General features: G+C 56.9%; 1 protein-coding gene across 1 annotated transcript in view; it reads right to left on the bottom strand.

Annotated features, from left to right (window-relative positions):
• The window catches only part of FGF18 (fibroblast growth factor 18), a 32,527-nt gene extending 21,558 nt beyond the window's left edge, over window positions 1–10,969 (bottom strand). Inside the window, exons 1-2 of the mRNA XM_066342012.1 lie at window positions 10,753–10,969; window positions 10,563–10,599 (exon numbers count right to left, since the gene is read on the bottom strand). Coding sequence (XP_066198109.1) covers window positions 10,563–10,599; window positions 10,753–10,784 — 69 coding nt within the window. The 5' untranslated portion in view covers window positions 10,785–10,969. The remainder of the gene's footprint in view (window positions 1–10,562; window positions 10,600–10,752) is intronic.
• Between the last annotated feature and the right edge of the window lie 6,544 nt (window positions 10,970–17,513).

Genomic DNA, 17,513 nt, shown 5'->3' with positions numbered 1-17,513 from the left:
GGGAAGCCTTGTGAACGGAAGCCTCATGGGGCCACAAGCAAATCATAGGTTAGTTTGGAAAGAGGCTACAACCCTACAACGTGGGAACGCTTATTGCGTCCATTTAACAGATGTAGAAACTGAGGCTCAGAAAAGGTAAGTCGGTTGCTCGGACTCACACACTCCGGCAACGTGGAGCCTGGCCGCTGGTACACCGCATGCACACACCTGCTACACTCCTGGCCAGCCCCCCCCCCCCCACCATCATCATCTACAGCCAGGATCTGAACATTTCACATCCTGACGCTCAGGGAGGAAAGAACTCCAGTGCCCCCTGAGGACCAATCCTGGTGGGCATGTGTCCTGAAGACCTCCTACCCATGGCCCTCGACCTCCCTGGAGTGACTTCCCTAGCTGGCCTGGCCCTGTGCCCTCCCCCAGGGGCAGGCCTCTGGCCTCACTCCCTGGCCTCCAACTCTCCTCCTGCTCACGGGAGACCTTATCGACCAGAGGTCAAACCAATCTCCTCACCCCAGGTCCCCGAGGGAAGCTGCCCTGCCCCAGAAGCCAGCCTCCCATTAACGATTTTCTCCCTGGCGCACTGGACGGAGCAGTGCGGTGACCCAGGGTCAGCGAGGGCTATCCGGTGGCCCTTCCCCAGGATGTGGGAGGAACCATCCATCTTGGCCGGCTTCCACCATTCCGGCCACACTCCGTGGGCCCATCAGTCCCAGGGGAGGCAGCGAGGTGGCCTCTGACCCAGAAACAGAGTCCTGACTCCTGAAAAGGCAGGAGGCCCCGGGGCTTCCTGGGGAAGACTTCTGGGGCTCCAAGCCTTTTCACGGGTGGGCCGGCTCCTCTGCCCAGGGGACCCTGCCGCCTCTCCCTAGCCTCTGCCAGGGGCTAGGGCCGATGGACACCACTGTAGTGGCTTACTGTCCCCGGCATCCAGCTCGTCTCGCCCATACTGGATCTCTGGCTCTGCTCCCGGAGGTACCCCGCAAATGTTTGCTCAGCGACTGCGGCTAGACCAAAATCAGCCCCCACGTCCCGCCCAGACAGGGAGAGTGCCCGACCCAGGGAGGACAGGGCTCTTTGAAAAGCCACCCATTGCCAAGCTTCCTCTGCTCCAGGCACTCTGCTAAGAAGCCTGCAGACAGGGCAGCTTGTCTATCTCCCTCAACCACTCACCGAGGGGGCGCCTGTGAGAGCCCACTGCCCAGATCGGACCTCTGAGGCCCCTCAGAGCTCCCAGGCCTGCCTGCGGGCTCACACAGAGCAGCCGGGTCAGGAGCATTCTCCCTCCTCCCTTCCTGCCAGCCCGGCAGCAGGGCTCTCCGCTGCGGAACCTTGCAGGTGTATAGTTGTCTAGGGGGGTTGAAAGATTAACTCCCTGATCCAGGAACTGCCCAGAGGCAACAAGAGCCCCGCGGGTTCAACTCTTCCCCCTCCCAGCACTGCCCCACCCTGTCCCCACAGGGATACAGGGCTGAGTGGGACCGGGCCACGCCTCCACCTGCAGTCTCACCCCCCTCAGCACAGCTCTCTACGAACCAGGAGGCTGTTTTCCTGTCCGAACTTCACCTGGCCCCCCACCACCCGCAGGACAGCGACCCCAGGTGGGAACGGTCTTTCCGATGGAGCCCCTGCCTACCTCCTAAGCCTCTTCCCGGAGGCTCCTGGGTAGGGGACCTACTGTGAGGTGGAGAGAGATTGGGGTGAGCCCCCAGCCAGTGCTAGCTTCCAGACAGCCAGCCAGCTCCCCCCTCCCACCAGGACAACACAGCTACCCTGAAGAGTTTAGCATCGCCCACCTACTCGTGGCTCTGAAGGCACGTCTGGGACTTCCTGCTTCTTCCCAGGCACAGTCCCACCTCCCACAGATATCTGCTACATCACCCACGGACACTCACCCCTCTAACAACCCAATGGGCAGCATCGACCTCCAGTGCTTCCCGGCCCCACCCCAAATCACCACCTTCTTTGATTTCCGTAACCCTCAGTTTTCTCATCGGCAGAATGGGAATTCTTCATAATATTAATCTCAGGAAAAAAGGTTATACTAGGAGCAATACCACAACCTTTTCCTTTTATGCTTTCTTTCGTTTGGTTTCCTAAACAGCCACTTCTGAGCATGTCCTCTGTGTCAAGAACCACGTTGGGGCCTGACCTGTGGTGGCGCAGTGGATAAAGCGTTGACCTGGAAATGCTGAGGTCGCCGGTTCAAAACCCTGGGCTTGCCTGGTTAAGGCACATATGGGAGTTGATGCTTCCAGCTCCTCCCCCCGTCTCTCTCCTCTCTCTCTCCCTCTCTCTCTCTCCTCTCTAAAAAAATGAATAAATAAAAAAAAATAAAAAATAAAAAAAAAAAAGAACCACGTTGGGTAAATGCCCTATGAGTTGGAATGATTATTGTTCCCATTTTACAGATGAGGCAGCTGAGGCTCTGAGAGGTTACATCGCTTGTCCAAAGTCAGAACTGGTGGGAAAAGGAATCAAGGTTCAAATCCAGGCCCCTCCTCCGCCTGGTCCAGAAACCAAGATGCCCACCAGTTCCCCCTCACCGGCCTCCATCTGCTTCTCTCCTTCACCCAGGTCTCTTCCCCTGTTCGAGATGGCACAGGTTCTGGCCACAAGCCACCCCTGGGGCAGGGACTGTGGCAGAAGGCCGTGAGCAGCCTCCCCCCACCCAGGAGAGGAGGCTGGGGTCAGACTGCCCCCTCCCGTCCTGGCCCCCATTCCTGAGGCCTCACACAAGCCATGCCCCTGTCTCCAGGCAGCCTGCCCAGAAAGGGAGGATCTCCCTGGTCCCCAGAGGGGCAGCCCACAGACTTCCGGCCACATTCCACCACTGCCAGCCTCCTCTGGTGGCAGCTGCGCCAGTCGTCCCTGCCGAGGCCTTCTTCCAACTCTGGATTCGAACCTGAGACCCATACCCCATACTCCAGGAGTGGTCCCCAATGGAGTCAGCCCCGCTCCCTAGCCCGAAACGCAGCTCCCCACAGTCTTCCTCGAGAGCAAGCGGCCTGGACGCAGGCCCGGGAGTGGCTGCCAGCCGCGGGGCTCCGTGGGTTGTTATTATCGTGGGGAGAGAGGCTGATGCTGGCTCCCACTTAGTGGGCGCCTGCTCGGTGCCAGGCCCGAGCTAAGCATTTTCAGGCACGTCTCCTACCTCCTCAAACGACCTGGGCCCTGGGCAGGTCTGGTGATGACCACCCCGGGGACCGAGGGAGACAGAGAGGCCCCGGGACTCACCCAAGCCATACAGAAAGTGACCGAGCTAAGATCTGAACCCATCTCTGGCTCTCAAGCCCACGAATTCCGCCCTAGCCGGCATCCCTGGACGGAAAGAAGAGGGAGGCAGGGCCCACTCCTGAGTCGGAGCTGGGCTCCGGTGAAGGCCCCCACCCAATGCTCAGCCCCAGACCTCTCCTCTCTCTCCTGTTACAGTCCCCACACCCACCCCAGCCAGGGCAGAGTGATGCTGCACAGCGCCCTTCCCCACCCCCAGCCTGTCCATTAAGCTCCCAGGGCTATCAATGTATTGATTGGCAGGGCTGAGCCATCAGCAGGGGGGTGGAGGGGGCGCTGCCACCTACAACTGCTGACCGGAGCTCCCTCTCCCCATATATCAGGCTTCTCTGTACAGATCGTCAATATGGGTGCCGCTGCGGCCAGCTCTGGAGCCGGCCTGGGGGCGGGAGCGGGACTCCAGACCCAAGCTCCTTCTTTCTACTCTTCCTCTTGCCTCCTTGTTTCAACTCCCTCTCCCTTAAAGCTCTTGGATGAGGAGAACAGTCACGCACACCCACAAGCTCATACATAAGCCCTTTATTTCGGCATTCAATGCCCACCAAGGCTTTTTTCCTGAACTTGACGCTCTGGAGACCCCAGCCCACTAGGAGTCCCCTGAGCACATCAGGATGTCCCCTGCTCTGTGTGTCGATGTTCTGTGTGCCTGCAATGGCTGTGACATGCATACACACACACACACACACACACACACACACACACACACACACACGGCTTCACCGGCTTCCTCCTATTTCAAGATTCAAATGGGGCACCATCCCTGGCCAGATCCTCTTGCCCCAGCATCTGGTTTTGGGGCCCTTAATCAGAGTTTCCTCGAGCCCCTGTCCCCCTGCCCAGATCTGTCAAATTACTCTCAAGTCCCCAGGGGCAAGGAGAGGCCCTGGACACCCTGTCCCGCACACCTGGCACCAGGATGGGCAGGAGGGGTTTGCTCACTCCAGGCCCCCAGCCCCCAGAGGAGCTGTTCCCTCCCCTCCAGCATCCCCCCTGCACGCCAGCTCTGTGCCAGGGGCCAGAGGCCCGCGGGATGCAGCAGGCCTCCCCTGACTTCCAGGAGCCGGGAGCTGGCGGGCAAGTCAGCCCCCAGAAACGCCCAAGTCCCCTGCGCAATTGCAGCTCCCATTTACTCAACACTTAGAACGCACTGGGAACCACGCCGAGTCATCCCCCGGGTGACCACAACTCACCCTCACGGCAACCCCAGGAGGGAGGTTCTCTCCGGATGCCCACGTGGAAGGGGAGCCACACAGAGCCCCAGCGATCCCCTCAACACACGGCTACTGCTCCCCGCCGAGGTCCGAGCGGGTGTGACGGGGGTTTGTCCTGAGCTTGAGCTCCTAGGCATCCCTCTGAGCCCCAGCGGAGAACGCACGGTTCACAGGACAGTGACCCGGTGCTAACGGGTTCCAAGGCAGAGGTGGGCGGAGGGGGGAGGTAGGGGAGTGGCAAGGGAAGCTGCCCAAAGTGCCAACCCTCCCTTCCCAGTCTTGCGTGTCTTCTTCATCCCCCTCAAAACCCAGTCCGGGGCCAGCCGTGTAACAGGCGAGCCACAGATGTTTGCTGAGTGCTCATGCGGAGAAGCACCCTAACTGAGTGTCTTCAGCACAGTCGACCCGCTTCCCACACGAGGAGGAGGCAGAAACTCAGAGAGGCTAAGGATCTTGTCCAAGGCCACAACAGCTTGCGAGTAGTGCAGAGAGGATCGAATCCAAAGGCTCAGACAAAGAGGCCTGATGTCCCTGACACAGGAGCATGGCCTTCCTAGCTTTCTCCAGTGCCCTGCGGCCTGTCATATACCCCACATAGACCGGACTGAGCCACTGCTCTTAGTTATTTACCGAGGGCCGGCCATGGTGCTAGCTACTCTGGGGACATCATCCCATTCAACCCTCACAATAACCCTTACAAGTAGGTACCTCTCTCTCATTACCCCATTTTCCAGGTGGGGAAAACCGAGGTGGGGAGGGCTGAAGGTTAAGATATTTGCTGTGTAGCTGCTCAGCAACACAGACACGATTCAAACCTAGGTTTTCCCATGCCAACGCCCATGCATTCAAGCACCACAGAAGCCATCTAGCTCACCTCGCTAATACCCACGTGGGTAAACTGAGGCACGGAGAGGGAGGTCATCCAACGAGCCAGAACCCCTGGGGTCCCGAGAGCTCTCCTGCTCTGTGGCCCACAGGAGGCTTACCCTTAGCACAGCAGTACTGTAAGTGGGCCCGAGCCCTTGTGCCGTTTGATGTCTGAGCAAATGACACCCAGACACCTCCCAGCCCCTCCCAGCAAGCCTGACTGAAGCCGGAGGGGCCCGCTTACCCACTGATGTCCCAGAGCAAATGCCCACTCTCAGGTCCCAAGTGTGGACAGTAGGCCTCCACCCACATTGGCCAGGGCCTGGCGCTGCCCTTCCTTGAGTGTTCTGTCATGTCCTTGCGACTGGGGACAGACCCACTCAAGCAGTCTGTCAGCCAGCTTCTGCCCTCAGAAAGGAAACAGCCAACACCTCCCCTCGCCCTGTCACCAGGAGCTGGCAGTGCCCCAGCAGAGGAGCTATCCACACGGACAGGGGCTGGTGGCAAGGGAGTCCTCCCAGAGCGAGAGGCACAGGGCTCCGTCTGAAAAGACAGATAAAGAGGTCAGGGGCCTGACTCCCTCTGCTCCATCCCCTCAGGGACTGCTTTGTTGGCTGTTTTCTTCCTATCTTACACGTGCAGAAGCTGAGACCCAGAGAGGTTAATTAACCTGTCCAAGGTCACACAGCAAAGACAAGGTCGAGCAAGAGTTTGAGCCAGGCTGGCAGACTCCAGGGCTCTCAGACTGCTATTTAACAAGCCTGCTCTGCCTCCTCTTGCTTCGCGACCGAAAGGCAGGTCATTTCGTGCCTCTGTGCCTCCTTGTCTACATCTGTGGGATTCCCTCACCCCAGTCCATTGTGAGGTATATCCTAGAGGCTGTCAGAAAGCGCCGGCCTGTCCCAGAGGGACCATGCCATCCTGGGTGGGGGCTGCCGGCATGTTAGCACTCAGATTCCCACAGCCACAATGCTCTTCCTAGAGGACAAAGTCAGGACCAAAGGGCCCTGCCGAGGACAGGAAGCCCTCTGCCTGCCCCTGCATCTCCCTCTGGGGACCCCCCCCCCCCGAGAGCTGCCCAAGGCACAGTGGAGGCAGCACCGCAGCCAGTGACACAGTGACACACAGCCCCGAGCCTGCTGACACTGGCCACGCCAACCACGAGAAATTTTTTAAATTCGCCTTCTTATCTCAGAGCAGGTGACAGTGACATTCCCAGGTGGCTGGCGGGAATGCTAGCAGGGTGCCTCTTCCCCCTCCACACTGGGGGAACTCCTCCAACCCCCACAAAATACCCACGGCTGGCTCTGAGACCCTCTCGGACCAGAACATTCCAGGAGGAGCATAGCCTGCACACTCCAGTCAGGTGCGCTCCACGGTGGGGACGCCCACCTGGGCTCTGCTCACCCCTCCCAGGGGACCCACTGGGAGCGCTCACCCCTAGCACGCCCCCTGGAAGTCCGTTTCCCCACCAGGGTTCTTTCTGAAGAATTTCCCTATCCTTTCTGAAAACGTCTGCCCGGTATATAGTGTGTGTGTGTGTGTGGGGGGGGGGATACAAGATCTTGAATCCAGAGTCTTGAGTCAGCCACGGCCTTGAACAAGTCCTTTCCCTGCTCTGTGCCTCAGTTTCCCCATCTGTTGAAGAAGGCACGTTACCCTTTCTCACACTTCAGGAGGGAAAAGGAAACAGGCCCCCGATGTGCGAGGCACTGGGAAATCCTTGCAAGCTGCGCGTTGGACCTGGGCGGGTGGGTTCTCCCACCCGAGTTAGACAGGAGGGTACGTACACCTGCCTCACCACACTTCACAGCCCGGGATCAAAGACAGCTCTTGTTTGTCAGGCATCTATCTCCCCTGGAGACAGGGAGCCAGCCCTGCGGGTCAGCGAGGGACCAGTCCTGTCTGCAGGGCTCACAGGAAGCCCGCTCCCTGAATGAGGATCTGCCTGGACCCACGTCCGGACAGATGATACCAGGGCTTTAAGAAACTCAAAGGGCTTAGGGCTTATCCAGCAGGGCGGCTCCCACCCTCCTCCCCACCCTCCTCGCGTCCCAGAGGACGGCCCTGGCCGGCTTGGAGGGAGGCTGTGATGCTCACAGGCCAGGCCAGGCCTGGGGGCGGGGTGGGGGGCGAGGATGAGGGGCGGGGAAGGAAACCTCCAAACCTGAGCACGCGGTGGGCGCGCGTGGGGAGAGAGGAAGCGGCGCGGCGGGAGGGCGGCGGCCGCGGAGGCCCCCTGCCCCGGCCCGCTCGGCCCGCCGGTCTCGGGGAGTCCAGGACCTAGCCGAGCCTGGCGGCCGGAACAATGTCGGGCAGGTGCCCGCCGAGCTGCGTGAAAGGCCCGGCCCGGTGTCATTGTCAGCGCTCAGCCAAGTGCAGAAAAGCAATTTACTGGTCACGCCGCTTGCTCCCCTTGGAAATTTTTTAAATTCTTCCGATTTGAGCTGTCCGCGGTGTCCCAGGTCTTGCGGAGAAAGGATTTGATTAAATCCCGGGCTTCCCGCTTCCCCGGGTGGCCGACGGGGGGGCGGGGCTCGCCTGGTGGGGGCGGGCAAGGCAGTGTCCGGCGTTGGCTGTGCTCAGGGATACGTGGCCGGGGGCTGGGGGCCCATCCTGGACCCGGGAGGAGCCCAGAAACTCCACTGCTCAGTCCGGAGCCATCCTCCAAAACATGGAGCTGGGAAGGGAAGTGCACAGGGGGACCCGGTTCCCAGCACGGCCACGTGCCCTCCTGGGTGGAGGAGGACTTGCGACTCTTCTCGCACACCTATCACGTGTCACTTCAGCCTCAGGCCACCGCTGTCCCACAGGGGTCTACAGACAGGGAGAGCTGAAGTTGGGGCTCAGGCCGAGTCCCCGGATTGAGCCACCTGACCACTGTGAGCAACCTCTCACTACCACCCTCGAAGCACCCCGCCCAGAGAGGAGCAGCTCTTCCTGCGTCTGCCCAACCGCTGCTGCAGGCAGCAGGCTGCCCACGGCCACAACCAACGCCGGGCCCCGCCCCTCAGCTCTACCTCTCCCAGCCACTCCACCTTCGTCCCTAGAGTATGAATGGGGCACAAGCTTGCCAACCCTGTCCTAACACCCTATGGCAGTGTTTATTTTTTTAGGAATCTTGGGTGCCTTTGAAAATCTGTGGAGAGCTGGGAACCCTCTCTTGGATATTCTCTGGGTGCAACGTTTCAGGGACTCTCCTCCCCCACTAAGGGTGTGCGGGTTTAAAACCCCAGTCCAGTTTGAATGGGGAAAGGCTGCAAAGGAAGGGGGAGGGGGGAGAGGGGGTTCCCTCACCTGCTCGAAGCCCTAACCCAGACAGACCACCCAGCTCCTACCCGAGAGGCTGGCTCTAGCGCCGGCCAAGGAGGTGGAGGTGGGATGCAGAGGCCAGGTTCCTCCCTCACGCTCCTCCAGAGAACACAAAGACCACACAGCAACCCCTCCTGGGCCCCGCTGCAGGGACCGAGAGGCGGCCGCCATCAGGAAGTGTGGGTAACAAAGTCCGAAGCCATCTCTCTACTTGCGTGCCTGCTTCCTTGTCCTCAGCACTCGGGAAAAGAGCTCTTGCCCAGGTCAGACAAGCAGACCCTCTGGAGTGACCCCGGGGCCTGCCCTCTGCTTAGAGACTCGGCTGCAAAGCAGGCAGGCCGGGCCTGGCACTGGCCTCTCTCTCTGACACCAGCCATCCTCCACCCCCACCTCCGCCACCACACAGGGTCACATCTGCTTTGGCAAACAGCCAGTCTTAAGTTACTGACTCCAGTTGTATTGATTCAAGGAGTCACTGGGGACCCCAGCCTGGCCAACAGGAGGGAAGAACCCATCAGTCTGTCCATCCGTCCGTCCATCCATCCATCCATCCATCCTTCCAGCCTCCAGCCCCAACTAGCTGTCCCCAGCTCAGGGCCCAACCGGATGCCAACAATCCGGTCCCAGAAGTGGGAGGGGAGGGAGACAGCAGAACCACCACCATGACCAAGGCCACCAAACACTGCAAGAGGCCGCTGAGGATCAACAGCACTCAACACACGGGCACTCCTGGTCCTGGGAACTGGAAGGAGCACCATTTTCCTGCTCAAGGCCTTCCCCAGCGCTGCGGAGCCCAGAAGTCTAAAGCACAAGCATCCTTTCTAACCTTGTGAGGACACCTGCCTTCAACCCAGACAGCGCAGGGCGGATCATCTCTTTTGGCCCCAGTCCAGCTCCTCCTAGGGTCCCTCTCTTGCAACTCGAGGTGGGTGGGGGGCTAGGGCAGCTGGCACTTCCTAGTCCCGTTCCCTTTGTGCGCCCCCCACCCACCACCACCGTGCTGAGGCAGCCCTGGTCTGGTTCTAATCGGGGCTGAAGTCGGCTCCCTCTTTCCCTCTTCTCTCCACCCCCCCCCCCTTTTCCTTCATTTCCACGGCTTTGGAAGCCGGAGTGTTCCAACTGTCTGCGTGCCAAGACCTTCCCGAGTCTGAAAGCTGCTGAAGTAACAGATCAGATTTTAGCAAGTGCTTTCCAGGCTGAGCGCCAAGCCCTCTTCTGATTCACGGAGAGCGAGCGAGCGAGCGAGTGAGCGAGGACCGAGGAGGGGAACCAGCCGAGGGCTGCACCACCTACGGCAAGGGTGTGCGGAGCCCGAGCCCGGCTGGTTCGGAGCGGCCTCGCGGGGAACAGCCCGTCGACCCCGGCGCCCTGCCCTGCTCCCTCAGCCCAATCCCCCCTAGTCCCGCTCCTCCCTCTGTCTCTCACGACGCTGCAAACGCCTTTGAAACCACAGAGTAATTTACAACTGAAGCTAGTTCTCCTTGGACTTAAAATCCACTCGGCTTGAAAGAAGCCTTTTTTGTTTGGAAGAGCAAACGGGGATGTCAAGGGACGGCTGACAGAGAAAATCCCTCGGTCCCAACTGCTCACATGCTGCGGGCAGGGGACTTGGAGCCAGCACATTGCAGCGGCTGAGCCCGCGGGCTCCGGGAATCTCCTCCAGCAGAGGCCGACAGGGGCCGCGCCAGCACGAGCCCCGCGGCAGAGCCCCTGGCCCTCGGCGGGTCCCCCCGCCGGCGCAGGGCGCGCGGAGCCGCCCTTCTGCGCCCTGGGAACAGGTGCAGTGGGCTCGGCGCCCAGGAGGGGTGGGGCACAGGGAGGGGGCGCGGCGTGCACCGCCGGGCAGGGGCGGGGGGAGGTCACAGTCAGGAGCCCACGTACCTGTACCTGGAAGCACAGCAGCAGGAAGTGTAAACACCTGCGGGTGAGAGATGGAGAGGTGGTCAGTAGGACGTCAAAGAGGGGGGCGCGCGGACAGACAGGCAGTCGGAAAGTCAGATGGGCAGACAGAGCCAGGGGCACACGGACAGACGGCCAGGCAGGGTGGGCAGCCCCGCATGCGAGCGCTTACAGGCAAGTGCAGGCGGAGGGCGCTGAATACATCGCTGGGAGGGGAGGAGGCGACGGCTCCTAGCCCAGCCTGCACATGTCCGCTCCGCGCGGCCGGGACCGGGCGCCTCCGCCGCCGCCGCCGCCGCCGCCGCCGCTGCTGCTGCTCTCTCCTCGCCGGCTGCTGCTGCTGCAGACTCTGCTGCTCCGGGGCGCTCCGCGGCGCGCCCTGCGGCATCAGCGCCCCGCGCGGCTCCTCCCGAGCGCTGCGCCCTCCGGGCTGGCGCGGGCGCTGCGGGGCGGCCGCCGCTGTGCAGGAAGCGCCCGGCCGGTGCGGGGAGGCTTGCTCACTGCCGGCCGTCCGGGCGTCCGCGGTAGGCTGGCTGCCCAGCTCACTCCGGGGGCAGCATGCGGGGCGGGGCTGGAACCTAGGGCTCGCTCTCCCGCAGAGGCGCGGGGCTGTGCCGGGCCAGGGGTCAGCGCTCCGGGGCCGGGGAGCGCGGCTGCAGCACGAACGCGTCACGGCCGCTCCGTCTGGGCGCCCGCCGGCTCATGTCTCCTCCTCCGTGTCTCTCCGGCCGTGCGCATCGCCGCCTCCCACCACTGGCGGCGGCCGGGGCGTTTTCTACGCGCGGGCGGCGAGGGGGCGGGGGGCCGGGGGCGGGCCCGGGCCCGAGCCGGCACAATGAGGATGCGGGGCCCGGGGGCTCCCCCCTCGGGGTGCGGCCGGACGGGCGCTCAGCTCGCCTGGGTGCGCCGCGCCCACATCAAAGGCGGCCCTGCCTGCTTGCCTGCCTGCCGCGGCCTCTCCACTGCCTCCTCCTCCTTCTCCTGGCGGCTCCGGTTGGAGGGAGGTGCTCAGACTCTCGGTGACGGGACCGGCAGCTCCGAAGGGGTAGAGCCCCGCGAGGCTGGAGCTGGTAAGCGCTGGAAGCCGTCGGAGCTCTGCGCCAGGGAGCAATGACCCGCGCCGCGGCGCAAACGCCGCCCGAATTGGGCGGGCGGTGGTCCCCAAGAACGCAACTAGGTGCGGAACATCCTATCCTCACTTGCCCACATTCGCTCCCTACACTCACTCACACCCACCAGCGAGGAGCCAGGAGGGGGCGGGTCAGGTCCAGCCCCCGGGGCGGCTCCACTTAACGGGGGTTGCTTTCACCCGCCCTGTGAGTACACTCAGGACCTGGCGTAGCCCAGCTGCCTTCTCGGACAGCTGGCCCCACTAAGTAATCCCCTTCCAATCTCCTTCTCTGAATTGGATACAAGTGCAGAAAACCTTGTGAGGTTGAGGGGGAGGGATCTCCAGGATGTCTCTTACTCTCCCCACCGGGGCTCAGGGTTGGGTACTCAGGATCCCAGCTAGGCTCACGGGTTGGCGAGCCAGCTTTGGAAACGCACGGCTGCCACCTAGCGGTCGCGAGGCTTCACTGCAACCCCAGCCCGGACTGGCTAGCAACCGGGAAGAGCCAGCAGGACTCTGGTCAGCGACCACTCCAGGCCCTCTTCCGGCTGAGATTTGCTTCCCTTTGCATGCTAAGCAGTTTGACTCCTTTAACCAGATCCCTTCTGAGGACATCTGTTCTCACTGCCTCTGCCCCTTCAGAAGCATTACTCCTTCCCACCAACCTCAAAATGTATGTTCCTTTCACAAGCAACTTTCTCACTCTAGAGCCCATAACCGCCAGGTTCCCCTTTTTGGTCCGACGCTAAGGGGACAAGTTCATAGTAGAAAAGAAACTGGAGAACAAGCTCAAAAACAAAACCCAGGGATCCACGCTGGGTTTAAAACCTCCTTGTGTCATTGCCTGTGGTTGGTGTTCCCATTTCATGAGGGTGTAAACTGAGGTATGTGTTATTTCGTAGTCATGGAATATGAAATAGGAACAATTGTCCCAAATACTAGGCCCCTCTGCAAGCTATTTTAAGTTCCCTTTCCAAGCTGACACTATCTTAAATAGATAGTCTGAGTTTCGCCCTGGGCACAAGTGCAGGAAACCTTTTCAAAACTCGCCACCAAATGATGGGGAAAATTCTTGTGTGCTGTGAATTTTCTTAGGCATTCTCATTGCCAGAACTGGACTTGCAGTTACTGGTTAAGTCTCAAGTCCTGGATAAAAACAAACCTATCCCAAGATAGGTACAATGACCAACCACACAGAGACGGACAGAAATGCCTCACAGGGGCCTGCGTCATCGCCACCATCCTGGTCCTTTGCTTGATGTGACGAACTGACAGACCCAGCAAGAGGTGGTTTTGGCCAAGTGGCACGCTGGAAGTGTCTGCTAAGAATCATAGTTCAAGTTTTCTATCCTGTTCCCTGTTACTCTTGAAGGGAATAGATATATAACTATATTCTCTGTATATAACTGTTCTAAAATCCTTGCAATTTTTTTTCAATGCTCAGATATAGTATATTTGGGCATCTCCCAAATAAGAGTCTCTCAAATAAGACTGACCACTAGACTTGAGTATTATTGCCTCTAACATTTACTGATAAACTCCAGCAAATCTGAGACTGCTTCCTATCTACAAAGCATGGGTAAGGACATTAACAACTCAGCTGCGAGTCACTGAATAGTCAGCCAGGCACACAGTGAGGGCTCCAATGGTTTTTAGCTGTTCATAATGCTTATCATGGCTTCCGGGCTATTTTCATACTATTTTCTTCACTTCATGAAGCAGGAAGGCAGGGTCATTCTCAATCGACAGTTGAAAAGGTTTTGAACCAGAATCTGTCTTTTGACTCCAAATTCAGTCCTTTTACATTCTTCCTTTTCCCATCAGTCACACCCTCAAACAGTTTCCACATACCTATTTAACATGCACATGCATGTAAATGTTTTCCCTGTCTGAATGACATGTTCCAGTAGCCCTTACTATGTGCTACTACTTGTCATTTCTCAGTAATTCAATCACCATTATTTGAGATCCTACTGTGCATGAGGCCGTGGGTGAGGATGGACAAGGTCCCTGCTCTAAGAACCACTTCGCCACCACTAGAGAAGACAGCCAATAAGCAGAGCCAGCCGTGCAAAGGAATAAATACCACAGGTAAAAGATGTCAAGGGCCTGCAAGCAGAGAAAGCCTGGGTGACAGGCTGGGGTAGGAGCGGCAGGAGGGCGAACAGGCTTGATCATCCTTCGGAAGGCCCTCACAGGCCCACAGGTGACCGGCAAAGGCTTTTAAAAAGGTACTGTTTACACACACACAAGTGTATATGCATGTTTGAAGTGCCCTTGGAGTTTGACAGATGTTTAGTTATGCGAACACCCCTCCGGGGGCCTCCCCCACCCATCCCTCGTCCCGGGTTCCCATTCATTTGGCTCTCGATGTTAGTTCCGTGAATGGAACCACAGTGCGTGCTCTTTCTTGCATTTGGGTCACTTTGCTCAGCATGTTTTGTCTGCCAGCGCCTGTAGTTGTTCCTTTTTACTGCAGAGCAGTGATCAACACTGGAGATACCAATTTGTCTGGCAACTTGTCTATCAAAGGCTTTGAATCTAAAGGTCAACATCCAGTTTTCAAAAATCTGTAGGTGCAGCAGCGGCTGCAGGGAGGTCAGTGAGCCAGCTGGTGAGAGTCCAGGCGAAGGCTGGGTAGGCTGGGCAGCCTGGTGCCGGAGTCCGCGGCCCTGCGTTCCAGCCCCAGCTCTCGGCTGGCGAGGAGTCCTTCCGCAGCCCGCCAGCCCAGTGCCCTCAGCCCTGCAGGGCAGTCGCCTGCTTTGCTTACGGCCTCATCCTAAGCACTGAGAACTTTGCAGCACAGTATGTATCTGAACATTTGGATGCTTCCTTGTCTCATGTTCAAGCGGAAGTAAACCAACAGCACTGCCATCTGACTCTTGTTTTCTGCTCTCCAATCTCAAGACTCCACAAATGCCAGGTCACCTGCAGACTTACAAACGCTGTAAAGAAAGGAAGGGAAAGGACCTCCAACCTAAGAACAGAAGACAAACACAGCCTTCAAATCTCCAATAGGATCCAGCAGTTTAATAAAAAAAAAAAAAGACATCCTTCATGGATGAGGCTCTAAAATTTTCTCAAAATCAGCTCTTGAAAGCTCACAGCATGAACACAGAACCCTGACTGCCAAGGTGAGAGTCAGGGAGCAGGGAGCATGGTTTGGTGAGAGCTGGCTGGGAGGGCTCCGTCCCTTTTCTGAACCACCTTTAACCCTGTGATCGCCAGGGCCCAGACCAGTCTTTGATTAGTTTCTCTCACCCCACTAAGTTAATTGTCACAAGCACACAATAGCTTCTGCAAGCTATAAACGTTCCCCATCATTTGCACGATCCAGTGTACACAGCCCCATCTGCTCTCCCCAAGTGGCCTTATTCCACCCCTGGTTGAGGCGGAAGGTGACAGATCTGGCGCGTGCTCAGCCATGACCTAACCTTACGTGACCGGCGTCAAATGAACGGAAGCTTCCGGCAGCCGGGCCCCAAGTGCACCCCTGCCTTCTCAGGGCTCTTCTCGTTCACCTCGGCTCTATCCCAAAGGGTCTGATTTGGCTATCCATCAGTAACAAATCAGTGAGCACTCTCACCCCGACTGCCTCTAAACACTCCTCTTTGAAGACAAGACGCTTGACATCAAGTAGGAACAACCTTGAAGGGGATTCCATTGCCCACAAAATACAAGGGACTGAAATATAAACACAGAAACACCTGAATTCAGGATACTTAAAGTCACTAGTTACTCAAAAGTTGCTAGGACATGAATCTACCATTCTGAAAATTGCTAAAAGAATATATGCCCTGGTCGGTTGGCTCAGCGGTAGAGCATCGGCCCAGCATTTGGAAGTCTCAGGTTCAATTCCGTCAGGGCACACAGGAGAAACAACTATCTGCTGCTTCTGTCTCCCCCCCCACCCCCCTTTGTAGCCAAGGCTCCACTGGAGCAAAGTTGGCCCGGGCGCTATGGGTGGCTCCATGGTCTCTGCCTCAGGTGCTAGAATGGCTTCAATTGCAATGGAGCAAAAGGCCAGATGGGTAGAGCATCGCCCCCTGGTGGGCATGCCGGGTGGATCTCTGTCAGGAGCATGCTGGAGTCTGTCTGCCTCCCCTGCTCCTCACTTCAGAAAAATAAAAAATACTTCCCAAAATTAGGTACAAATGAAAAGCAGTGAGAATTTTTAAATGCCTACAGAATAACAAATGAACTTGCTAAGGGCTAAACCATTAAGAAACATTCCTGTTCAGCAGACTGGCTTAAGGGACATACAGTTGGCCCAACCAGCAAGTATTGAAGGGCAAACTGCAGACCCACCTGAACTCCATTACATGTAGTAAATGTCAAGTACAGTGAATCCCCAAATTTGAGAATAACCAACTTCTCTTACAGCTTCTATTATTAATCAAGAAAGAGTAATGCTAGTAACAAAGGGGAAAGATTTTTCTTATTGGTCTTAGAAAACTTCAAAAATTCTTTAATTTTATACAAAAACATTTAGGAGTTTCCATAACAAGTACCTTAATATTTGCTTTTAGCAATTAAACCGATACTGATAAAAGTATGGCCAGTGTCCCGTTAACAGTTTGCACTGTGTGGAGTCAGTTTTTAAATGTGTTTTCAAAGTCACAAACCTAGTTCAATTTTCAGATCAGCCTCACTTACCTGGCTGATGTCTAATAACTTTTGAGGCGCAGGGAAATCTTTAATTTCTGCTGTTCAAAAAAAAAAAAAATCCTACCTGGAACCCTTGTTTTCAAAAATAGACCTGATTAGGTTTTTTAAATGAGCACGAACAGGACATCCAGTAAGGCCTAACCGCTCTCCCTCAGAATGGTGAGTGGTCCTGCATTTCCATCAGCTAAACCAATAGTAAGGTTTAACATCTATGCAAAGCAACTCAAACACTAAAATAGACCTACATTTAGGTTAAGACATTTTACTGCAAGCACTTCTACTTGAGAACGTGTTCGGTCACGGATACTAGAAATCACCTACCATACACACACGGTGAGACACATCTAGGGAAGGAATGACTCAGCTTGAACACAGATCTGTGGCTCTGACAATCGGCACCTTTTTAAATGACCGTGCAGGTCGGCTTGGTGTTTTTCTAGGGATTGTCCTATCACATTTAATGTACGCGATCTTTTTAAAGTATATAAACTGTCTTTTAAAATGGAAGTACTGCTGTCCGGTGAAGCAAACACTGTGAACCTTCTCCTGCTGACCCTTCATTAAAATAAAGGTGTAGAGAAGCTGTAAGGACACTGTCCTGGAGGGAACGGAACCATCAGCGAAGAGAACTACAACCTGCAGTAATGATGGACGGGGCACCAGACCCCTGGTAACTGGGATGAGACTACGGATTCCCACGCCAGCCTTTCCCCGCCCTCCACGAGGTTACTCTGAAAAACTGCCTTGTAGATTAAAAGGCTAATGTCTGCAGACCACATCAAAATAGATCTGCAACTACATAGCCCAGTTGACAAGTGCCCTCTTCCTAATCAACATAAGATAAAAATAAAGAGGCAGAGAAGGTGAAGAAATAACGAAGTCAAGTGCACAGGAAGAGAGAAGTTTCTTCAGACTTGACTCTACACCCCCCTAAGAACCAAGAAAGAGCATTTGGAAGTTAAAAAATTAAAGCAACACAAATTTGAAGATAGAAAAATAAAGTCTCTCTCCTGAAGTTTAAAAAGGAATGAGGAAACATCTAAGAGAATCAAACAGAAGACCTAAGAATGAACGGGAGTTAAAAGCAGGAGACTGAAGTCCTCCCAAGAAAATGGCCCCAAATTAGAAGTCTCTGGAGAACAGAACCAGTCTAG

This window comes from Saccopteryx leptura, chromosome 6, assembly GCF_036850995.1.
Source record: "Saccopteryx leptura isolate mSacLep1 chromosome 6, mSacLep1_pri_phased_curated, whole genome shotgun sequence".
NCBI classification, from domain to species: domain Eukaryota; kingdom Metazoa; phylum Chordata; class Mammalia; order Chiroptera; family Emballonuridae; genus Saccopteryx; species Saccopteryx leptura.
Note: the sequence above shows the minus strand (reverse complement) of the source record. Positions and strands in the feature narration are given on the sequence as shown.